We start from the raw sequence: 12,211 nt of genomic DNA, 5'->3' as shown, positions 1-12,211 counted from the left end.
ATAAAAAATAACTTACCTGGTTTATATCTAATAAAAACTTTGAATATCCAATTCTAATTGTTTACTAAAATCTGTGATTCCTAATGGATAAGCATAAATCGAAAAGTTGAACGCGGATTATTCAAAAGCAACCTTGCGTAGTGCTAGGAAGCCTTCAAGTCACTGAAGGGCGCGCGTTTCGAGATTTTATTAAATGTTACCCCTAGCAAGCAGCAAGGTACAGCGTGTAAATGATATTTACAATTTAATCCGTGTACATGAAATGCCATTTATCACCTTCCTATACAAAATTAAATTATCCTAGATCATACCTACTATATTTGAATAGGCTTAAAGGATAAAGTTACAAGCATTTATTTCTGACATAATTCAGGTAACCACGTGAAAATATTAAGATAAAAAAGTTTAAGACTGTGTTATTGTAGCAATATATTTTATACTTTTTGTAAAGTATTATAGTAAAGGATGCCTAGACCTAAAAGGGTTTTAGCGCCACTTGATGATTGTTTTAAAAATAAAATATATTTTTTGTTTCTCGCTTTGCAATTCACTACACAATGGCAGTGCTCGGTCCTCGAAAAAGCTTACGAAGGGATACAGGTCCAACTCCAACGCGGATGTCTATCGCGGATCTATTACAAACTATGGATATATATAACTATAATTGGTGAATTGGGATGTAGGTTTAATGGAAAATATCTGGGCTATTAGGACTGTGGTGATCTGTGGCGTCTTTCTAATTATGATTATATAATGACTAAGGTCATAATAACAAAAATAACATAATCCTCTCTAATCACGCGAAAAACAATACTTTAACTCTATAATGAAATAATATAGTATCTTGTTTGAATAGCTTCTTGATTGTCACTAATTATAATGGTTCATTGGTCGTGACCTGGTGTCGAGGTTGTGCATGTTCTATTCGTGCAGTGACGTTTTCAGCTCCCGTTATGGTGTAGTTTGTATTGTTTGTACACAGAACTCAAATTCAACAATATGATTTTAACAAGAGAAGAATATGCTTTACATAATGTTTTAAGGTTATAACAATAGACTTTTAAACACAAATTAATAAAAATATTCAATTATTGTGATAAGTATGATAAGTTCATGTTTAAAGTAAACAGGAAACTTTATGGTATTTAATAAAGAAAGTGGCTTTCAGATTAATGTAATTACGGCTTAAGACATATATACTCGTATAACAATAAAACTTATATTGTTGAAAGTACACACCTTTGTTATTACTCATATTATAAGACGTAGATATAAATGAAGAACTATCTTCAAATAATTGAGTTTTAAACTGCCAACTCGAGATTGTCTAAATCTAAATAGATTAGAAAAATAAATTCCAAAAATTCGGGTTAAACACATCTTTATAACTTTTAAATGGAGCAGTGTTGGTCTAGTGGCTTCAGCGTGCGACTCTCATACCTAAGGTCGTAGGTTCGATTCCCGGCAGTGCACGAATGGACTTTCATTTAACATTCACTCGAACGGTTAAGGAAAACTTGTCTATTAGATTAACAAATGATCATGAAACAGATTCAGAAATCAGAGGCCCAGACCTAAAAAGGCTGTAGCGCCATTGATTTATTTTATAACATTAAATGGGTCTAAAGCCTAATGCCGAGCAAAACTAAACGATTATAAAATTAAACAGTTATTTAAGACTACAGAATTACTCTATGCTTAGTACATCCTCCAATAATATGCCTCCAAAATAATTGCCAAGTGCCCAATGCACTTAGAAATTATTTTGGATATTTAAATATTATTAACTCGATAAGACTTTTCGTTTAAAGAATCGTTGGTTAATGTATACTTTTAACAATTATTAGTAGGCCTCTGTTATGTTCGTTACCGGATATTTAAAATTATTCTATTAAATTAGCCTTTAACTTGAGATGAAACTAAGAATTGATTAATATTTACGTAAGGAAGGAAATGCACGACATTTTACAGTAAGACCATATCTGGTGATTCTTAGATATGAAATTATTTAATGTTTCATGAACGAGTTGATTGACGCTTAAAACTTAACGTACTGTTAATTATGACTCCGAAATATCTGTAAACGAGAGCCCTTTGTTTTTAAAGGTCGCATAATTTACCTAATAAGTTCTGCCTATATAACGTTACGCAATTGAATACAATATTGATTTAAGTGTTAGTAGTGTAAAACAGGTTACATCTGCTTTTGGCCTTATCCACCATAAATAAATCTGTTTATTTGATTGTAATCTGTGGTTACTATTTCTACAGTATTTCTTGTCCTTGTTTAAGGAGATATCGGGCATAACTTACCTTAGCTTTATACAATCCAAACAAAACAATAGTTTTAAAACAACAAAAGATTTGACAGTTCACGTTACCTCTCCCGAAGAAAAAGCCGTCTAATGCAAGTCTTATTACATAATTAGATATCATATAATTAATACCAGCTACAAACTTTTAATATAACGCGTGTAGATTATGATAATTACACACTTAATCTTAAATAATGCGCCGTTTGTCACATTATAATTTAAGATTAAACTACCTTATTGCAGCATAATTTGCTCATCATAAAGTTGAAGTCCGAGTTTAAAGTTTAAACAAAAATGTTTTTATTATATTAAACAAAATTTATAATCAAGACAGACCGGACCAAGACGATAATGTCCTCTTTGTTGAAAATTATTAAGAGGCTGAAAAGATTTTTCGTAGGCAAAGTTTAATTAAAAATAGACCTAGCACCTAGCACTCCAAAAGTTATGCAGGTAGGCGATCGGCCTTCGGTGCCTCACATTAAATTTTTGGTTTTCTCAAATATGCTGGTTTCCTTATGATTCTCTCACCACACCACTTCATTGCGTCCATAGATCAATTGAAGCCCAGCTGGAGCAAATATCTGCCCCGGATTTTTTTTCTCTCTTGCCCTCAAGCGCATACTAAAATAAAACGAACAATATTTTCTGCCCACAGAAGCATTCTCGTGCCATATAAAATTTATTTGTCACTAGCACTGGTACGTAGCCTACATCCGACCTGTATACGAGGTGGGAAAGGCCTTTCATCCTAGTGCCGATTTGGGTCTTGTTTTATTTCACACATATGCAGAATTCATAAAGTACAATTGTCTATGAAACACATGTAGGCATAACTCTTTCAGTCATTTTTTCATTTATATATTACGATGTATTCACTGTACTATAACAACGGCAACTAGGCATTATCGCAACAAAATGTAAGGATTGATAATTAAAACGGAATCGGGAATGATATGTTGCAACTTAGCAACCTTCATTGTTATGCGGACGACATCACTGGGGATACTTTTTACACGGGCCGGGCAGGTATTTCTCGGGCTGTTGTTGATGAGTGCCGGAACAAACTTGTGTCTGAAGTCGAAACTCTTTTACGTGGTGTCTCGGACTGGGGTAGACTAAATCTAGTCCAATTTAACCCCAAGAAGACACAAGTATGCGCGTTTTCCGCTAAAAAAACTCCCTTTGTCGCTACTCCCCTCTTTGAAGGCACTCTCCTTAAAGCCTCAGCTAATATCGGAATATTGGGCGTTGACATATCGAATAACGTCCAGTTTCGCGGTCATTTGGAAGGGAAGGCTAAATAAGTCTCCAAAAAGCTTGGTGTGCTCAGCAAGGCGAGACGGTACTTCACTCCGGGCCGCCGCTTGCAACTCTATAAAGCGCAAATTCGGCCCCACATGGAATACTGTTCTCACCTCTGGGCGGGAGCTCCCCAGTACCAGCTCCTTCCACTAGACCGTATTCAACGAAGAGCGGTTCGAATCGTCGACAACCAATCGCTTTCCGTGCGGCTTGATCCCTTGGCGTTGCGTAGAGATGTTGGGTCCTTCTGCATCTTCTTCCACATTTACCATGGGGAGTGTTCAGAAGAGTTGTTCGGTCTAATACCCGCAGCTGAGTTTCATTATCGGACGTCAAGGCAAAATACAAAATACCATCCGTATCACCTCGACGTCCGTCGTTCCACAACTGAGCGTTTTCTAAGGCAGTTTTTGCCGCGCACCACCACTATGTGGAACCAGCTGCCCACTGAAGTATTTCCGAACCAATTCGACTTAGGGTCCTTCAAGAAAAGAGCGTACCAATTCTTGAAAGGCCGGCAACGCACTTGCGAGCCTTCTGGCAATGTGAGTGTCCATGGGCGGCGGTATCGCTTCACATCAGGTGAGCCTCTTGCCCGTTTGCCTGCTATTACATAAAAAAAAAACTGTCTCTTTATGTTCATAACGATTATTGCTTGAAACAAGGAAAATACCAAAAGCAATAATAACGTATAATCATACAACAATTACAGTAAAATTGTCACAGCTATCGACTTGTTACGCTGCACTGCTAATGCTGTTTTAACCTATAGTAAAAAGAGTAGTTTTTTTTAATAATTATGTATTTTTCAAAAAACTTGTGGCTTACAAAACACATGAAAGATTGCTTTAAATGTCAACTTCTTATCATCCTTAAAGAATAAATTACATTAAATTATGTAAAGTAGACTTCGTAGCAAAGTTGATAAATGAAAAAAAAAACTACTACAACAATTATATAATTGTTTCGGGTAGAAAGGTTCTTTATTTATGTATAATTTATATAGTTTAAATTAATTTTTTTATGTGTGAAAAATAAACAATTTTTGCCAAGGTTCAAACTCATTAGTAAATAAATTAATGGCCGCTCCATTAATTTATGTAACGATAATAGGGAGAATGTCTTTCCCGCTATTTTAAGCGAGTACTGCACACCTGCATATAACTTCTTTAATCGATTTAAATACAAACTTACCATATCATAACAACGCTGTCTGCTGCTGTCAAACACAAAAAGCACCAAGTTAGTTGATGTTATTTTTTTAAATTAATATAAAGTAAATTTTCAATGGTTGAACTTTAATATTTTTTTAACCTAAGCAACTGTTTACAACGCTTTTATTGTAGTAGTATATATCAGTATTTATTATTACAATATTCTTCGGGAAGGTTTTATCTCAACCGCCACTCACTTAACAAATAATGTTGTACAAATAAAATACAGATGAAATGCTACATAAATTAAAAGTCAACTAGAGAATATGTGCTAGATTTGTTTGTTAAATTATGTTTTTTTATGCAAGTTTACAATACTCTTACGCAGCAGCATGTATTGGCTTCAAAAACTTAAAGCCGAGGAATAACAATGATTTGCGCCAGTTAGTCATCGCCTATTACAACAAGGCGGATAGTTGATATCTAGTTTGTATTTGTTTACAAAAATAAACATTGTAATACGCTAACCTACAACTGAGATAACCTTGAAGGATATCAGAAAAAGTAAGTAAAGAATTAACAAAAAATCTCATTCAATTGCCGCAATAATCTAAAGCCTAATAAAAAAGAATCCTTTGTTTACGTACAAGTTTTCTTGTGAGTTTAACTTTTTCTACTCTTAAGAAATTTTAAATTGGGTTTGTTAGAAAAAGTTTCAGATTACTTATTGCAAGTAATTCTTAGAATTTAAATATAATATGTTTTATCGCCATTAAACTGTAAATCTAAAAAATTACAAGATCTAGTAAGGTCTACGTCGATAATTAAATATTCTGTATTACAGCGGAGAGTGTTTTCAAATAATTCGTTCATTTTCTTGAGTCTACATTTAAATGGCTACTACAGCCTAATTACCACTTTTACGCCAATTTTCCCTAGGCCAAGATTATGTACTACTAGTGTGATTTTAATTTTAAAAAATTGATTGTTATGAAAGAGTATTACTTAATGTAATCTTAAACTGTTGTTAATATATTTTATATTCTATCTCAATTATAAGTTTTAATAATCTTGAAAAAAATGCGATTTTAATTGTATATCTCGTAGAAATGTACATCGCGACCATTGCGACCACGATGACACTCATTTAGTCATGCATATATTATTATTTATGTTTTAAATAATTTACGATAGTGTATGTGTAGTGTAGTGTGAACCCAATTTCTGTACTTTTTGGGACACTCATTTGGGCCGTTGTGCGTAAATTCCTGCCTGATTAAGACGGCCAAAACATAAGATGGATCTAGAAAATCAAATAAAATTTGGAATGTAGATACCTCAGTAATTTTCAGTGTTACCATCGCAATGGAAGTTACTCTTTAAGTTTAATGGATCGGTTGCCGCGGTAAATATACGTTTAGATGCAAAAAGTATACTTTTTTGTTAGACATATGGTATTGTATGTAGATAATGATGTCTGATATAAATTTTACCATTAAGTTATGCATGTTATATATATGTTTTGTTAAATTTCAGAAATTCACTGTCCAATTCAGAAGTTGAGAACTTTTAATTCATATCTGCCAGATGTAAACTAGCTGATAGATTATAATAGTTTTTGTGAATATTTTCACAACCAAAACCAAATATATTCAAGAAACTCTCGATAACACAAGTAGTAGAGGCCAAGGAAGTAGGGGGTCAGAGCGTTAAAGATTTGGGAGACATATCTGCAGAAATTAGCGTAGAATAGAGATACATATCTATATAGAATATGGTATTATTTTCTCATTTTACAAATCTGCGTGGAAGTCAAGTGGGAAGTAGGAACATTGTGAGTTTGTTATTTATAATAGTAAATCAATTCAAGGTAAATAAAAACTACATCAAACTCATAAGCCCAGTTTGTACAACAAATGTAAAATTTGTTGATGTAGCTTAAATGTGTAAAGGCTAAGTCCTGGTTTTTTTATACTTCAAGAACTGACAAATAATTGTTAAAATATGCTAAGCTAATTGTACATCTTTGAAAACCTTTTGAACGATGTCTTTAATGTTTATGTTCACATGAAATTATAGTGAGTGAAATGTTTTTTTAATCAATTAAGTAAATTACTCAATGCCTTCTTTCTATAAAATAAAGATTTGTAATTAACGAACTATTTATATTTACAAGGTCGGTTTCTACTTTCGATCAGTAATTAATTAAATTTAATATTTCTGTTCTTAGAAATAGAATTATCCCAAAGGCAAGCCCTTGCGAGGTGGGACGCAGCTATATCTATTTTAGCTGAGGTAATATCTTTTTCAACCTAAACAGTGGTTTCACTTTTCAGAGATGAATTTCTACTAACATTACTTACTAGTGAGAAGCAAACCAGCCTTTAAACATATTATACAAAATACTTGTAATTTTCATCGACTTATTTAAGAATTTAATTGTCCCACAAATAAGCGTAAACCTTACTTTGATACAATGCAATTTGTGGTTTCTATCTGTTTGAGCCTGATAACATAAGAAGGCAACTACGAGTGATTTAAAACTTGTAATAAATTTATTCAATTACTGACTTTAATTATTATTTAAACCATGATTTGATGAAGTTTTCAAACTAGTATCTATAAATTCAACTTTACGTGATGCGATTAAACAATATTATTTTTAGGGTCACCATAACAGCTGGCCTCTCACTTCTCCTGAGTCCTTAATTAGACAACTTGATAGAACAGAACCTCAAGGAGAAAGAAAAACAGAAGTTTGAAGCTGAGCAGGAAGGAGATTAATATATCTTTATATTGATAGTTACTGTTTGTCTCAATTATATTGTTTGGAATTAAATGATTCCATTACGTATTTAAAATCTTATCTTCCACGATTTCTTCGTTAATCAAAATCATGTATCCAACCTGAGAAACGGATTAAAATTGAGTATCTAATCTACATCAATCAGTTGTTGTCTTCTTTTTCTAAAATTTCATAGGTTATTAACGTAACATGCCCGCCAGGGTTACACTGATTAGGAAATTGATTTTCCAATCGGTGGCCAATCATTTCATCGTAGTTGCAACACTGGAAACGACCACTCCTCGCCCCTGGGGTTGACCCTGCTCGTCCGTCCGACCATGCTTTTAACTCATGATTTAAATTTAGGTCCTTACATATGAAATTGGCGTTTTGTCGTACTGGCCACTTTGACCTCAAATACCTCCTCTTTGGTTAGGAATTTCAAATTTGTACAGCTATTTACTCATGTATTTGTGCCTCGATGACCGTCATTCATTTGTTTTTTTCTTCTATTTTTTTCTGTTTGCGTCACTCATTTTACAAAATGGAAAACTTGATACTTTAAGTAGCATTATTTACGAGTACGAGTTCCGCTGCGGAAATGACTCGAAGGATGAATAATGTGTATGGCGGTCATGTTGCAAAAGAAAACACAGTTCGTTTTTGGTTCCAACGTTTTTGTCCTGGAAATTTCGACCTGCAGGACAAGCCCCGTGGACGGCCTGAGACCCAAGTTGATAATGAAGTATTGAAGGCTATTGTGGAAGCGGATCCATCGCAAACCAGGTCCGAGTTAGCTGCAGGCTGCGGTGTTAGTGATAAAACTGTTTTAATTCACCTGAAGCAAATTGGGATTAAAAAGCTTGAAAGGTGGGTACCTCACGAATTGACTGAAGGAAACCGGCAAACGCGCGTCGACTGCTGCGTTACATTACTGAACCAGCACAATAATGAAGGTATTTTAAACCAAATCATTACCTGTGAAGAAAAATGGATTCTTTACGATAATCGGAAGTGCTCAGCGCAATTGTTGGATCCTGGCCAGCCAGCCAAATCCTGCCCCAGGCGAAAATTACCCCAAAAAAGTTACTTGTAAGCGTTTGGTGGACTAGTGCCGGTATTGTTCATTGCAGTTTTCTCAAATCTCGCCAGACTATTACGGCTGATGTCTTTTGTCAGCAATTGCAAACCATGATGGACAAGCTAGCGGCTAAACAACCTAGGCTGGTCAATCGCTCCACGCCTCTGCTACTTCACGACAACGCTAGACCACACACTGCACAACAGACGGCTACCAAATTAGAAGAGCTTCAATTGGAATGTCTAAGACATCCTCCGCACTCCCCGGCTCCCCGGACCTTGCTCCAACAGATTATAATTTTTATTCGAAATTTGGACAACTTCTTGCAAGGGAAATAATTTAACTCTGATGGGGCAGTCCAAATCGCCTTCACAGATTTGATTGATTCCCGACTGTTTTTTTTTAGTAAAGGGATATGAACTACCATAGGTAGATGGCAAAAGTGCATAGAAAACAATGGTTCATACTTTGATTAATTAAATATATTTTATTTAAAAATATTCGATTTTTTGTTCCTGCCATACAAAACGCCAAGGACCAAATAATAAGTTTACAAATACTAAATTGGTAAGAAAATAAAGTTGATCAATAAACAACCCTTATCCGAGCTACTGGTTATAGTGAACAATTGAGACCACTCAGGTAATCAAACTCTAATTTCGTTGATTAATTTATAATCACATAAATAATGCTTATGAACATCAGATAGTCCGTGAAGTGAGTGAAAAAAAATCCACCTCTATAAAAAAATTATTGTCTTTAGGTATAAGTTCAGTAAGTTTTAGGTTTATATACTATAATATGGTATAATAATGTCTGTTAAATAATCCCCTATTTATTGTTTCTTCTGGTATTGAACCTGGAATCTCTGCGCAACCGTGCCACTTATCAAGTAACCTACGGCCATATTTTCTTATCCTGAATTCTTATAATCCTGAATTGCGACACCGGTCAGTTACAAGACTGAGCGCATCATTTGTAAACAAATTGATTGCGAATTTTATAATTCGTAATTTTATCTAAACAAAACTAATTTTATATACTATTATTAATATAAATCGAAACAGCATTATTTTAATTAAAAAAAAATTAAATCATATAATTTAGTGAAATACGGGAGCACAAACAACCATGTTAGCCTCTGTGGAATTTGAAGTATTTGGTGGAGTTTTTCTAGCTAAGTTAAGTATTTAATTGTCGAATGATGTACTTTAATATCGTTTAAAGAATATTTTTTTTACTATAAAGGACTTTTGAATCGTCAGTTTATTATTTATCATAGTGACGGAAGTTAGTTTATACTGTTTTTTTTTTTGATAATCAGTGTTGCTATGTTGTTGTAGGCTGAATCTGTTAATAATAAGGAATACGTGGGTAACACTGAAAATGTTTAGAACTGGCCAGTTAGAAACATTGCGAATGAAAACTTTTGTATTTCAATTTTAGAACTCTTTGGTAACGTAAAGTAGTAGTGTATATTGCATTCATTTGTCATTTGTTTTTGTGAATTGGCGGCAAATTTAAAACTCTTGTTACACGTGAAAATTAACCTAAGGCGAGAAAATTTTCGGTCATTGATTTATTATGACTTTCGTTGTGGGCTTACTCAACAACAAAGTTATGATAAGCTGCGTTTTGCATTTCTTAATGAAGCCCCCCTCTCGTGCCAATATTTACAATTGGTTTAACGAGTTTAAGCGTGGACGTAGCAATCTCAATGATGATCCGCGTGAGGGACGTCCTGTAACAGCGACTACTTAAGATAACATCAGTGCTGTGCGACGCATGATAGAGGAAGATAAGAGAGGGACCTATCAGCAGATACGAGCAAGCCTAAAATATTACATGAACATTTAGGCGTCAGGAACTTTAAACCAGATGGATTCCCCATACTTTAACCGACGACCAGAAACACCTTCACATGGACTGGTGTCGCCAAATGTTAGATAAGTTCAACGGCGGTGACTCAAATGCTGTATTTGTCATTGTTACAGGTGATAAAAGCTGTATGTATTGCTACGAACCTAAAACCAAAACACAATCAGCTCAGTGGGTGTTTCCTGTAGAGGATTGGCGAACTAAGGTAAACAAGGAAGGAACTACGGAAAAAGATGATTGCCTCATTCTTTGGTCGGAAAAGTAATTTCGCGACAGTTATGCTAGAGGATGGAAGGACAGTTACTGCAGACTGGTATGTCAATGCCTGTATCAGATTAGACCTGCATTGTGGCTTATTTTATTATATACACAAGTAGTTCAACATTCTTCCGTGCCTAAGACGTCATTAATTTTTGGGTCAAAATAGGAAATTTAATTCTTGGGACAAGAAAATTTCGTCGAGATTTGTTTTTCTTCACCATGCAAGTTATAATTGGGCATATAGAAATAAAAATCTATTACTACACAGTCGTGATTTGAACGCACGACCTTCAAGATTCGAGTCGCACACGAAGCTACTAGACTAACACCAAAAAAAAAACAAGAGCGGTTCTTGGTCTGGGCTTCTGATTTCGGGTTCAATCGTTTTTTTCTAATAGGCAAGTAGGTGATTGACCTTCAGTGCCTAACGCACGACCTCAACATTTTGGGTCTAAGACATGCCTGTTTCCTCATGATGTTTTTCTTTGATGGAGCGCGTGTCAAAGATTAAATTGAAGTGTCTGTAAGATAGTTTATCAATCCAATTAATAACTTAAATATATTGCTTTGTTTTTTAAAGTATTTTTAACTAAGAATATTAGTAAAATCTTGTATTGATTTGTAAATTTTGTTTAAATAAACTTAGTGGTTTAGTACAAATTCAAAAGGCTCTCCGGAAAGCAATATAGAAAAATGTGTGCTTTCTAACTTCGAAAACGTGGCATAATTTTAGTATACGTTTCTAAAATATTTTTATTTTATTATACCCTTGCAATAACGGCCGGCTACAGAACTCGCTAAAGCTGTATTCTTTGTCCAAATCTCTCATATAGTTTAAAGATACGTCAAATGGTGTCTGTGGATGGCCCACATACTTTTCAAACTTAATTGACGCTTGTCAAAATAAGCGAACAAAATTAAATTGTCCGTAGCTCAATTTTTATTTAAGGCTACTAATATTTTATTTACTTTTATTAATCTACGACAAATATTATAATGCTGAAAATAGAAGATTAGACATTACAAGATAAAGTATCGTTAGATAAATATATGTAAACGTGCATTTCCAGTAATAACATCTTTCTGGCCGTTAGTTAATCGGCGCCGTTTGCTTAAACGGCTAGGTTGTTAGTTGAACTGCTAATTAAGCTAGTTGGCTGCGACAGATCTACTATATTATGTACTCTCTTTTGTCCAAAGGAACTCGACTACAATTAGTTTCATGATGCATTATACGAGTGGTATATGCATAATATTGTTGTACTAACGGTTATTGGCGGTTATATTAGTGTGCGTAGTTGTCTCTTATTATATATAAGTTCTATTAGTATTACCCTAGCAATATATATCTAAACCAATAATATAAAGAGTAAGGTTAATTTTTTGTTCCGTTATAACGAAGAACTTGACACGAAATTTACTGTCATTAGAA

At 34.2% G+C, this 12,211-nt stretch overlaps 1 protein-coding gene across 1 annotated transcript in view; it reads right to left on the bottom strand.

Annotated features, from left to right (window-relative positions):
* Positions 1-4,835, bottom strand: part of LOC123708426 — a 35,156-nt gene extending 30,321 nt beyond the window's left edge. Inside the window, exon 1 of the mRNA XM_045659123.1 lies at positions 4,815-4,835. Coding sequence (XP_045515079.1) covers positions 4,815-4,817 — 3 coding nt within the window. The 5' untranslated portion in view covers positions 4,818-4,835. The remainder of the gene's footprint in view (positions 1-4,814) is intronic.
* Between the last annotated feature and the right edge of the window lie 7,376 nt (positions 4,836-12,211).

Source organism: Pieris brassicae, chromosome 4, assembly GCF_905147105.1.
Source record: "Pieris brassicae chromosome 4, ilPieBrab1.1, whole genome shotgun sequence".
In the NCBI taxonomy this organism is placed as follows: domain Eukaryota; kingdom Metazoa; phylum Arthropoda; class Insecta; order Lepidoptera; family Pieridae; genus Pieris; species Pieris brassicae.
The sequence above is the reverse complement of the archived record's forward strand: the minus strand, read 5'-3'. Positions and strand labels throughout refer to the sequence as shown.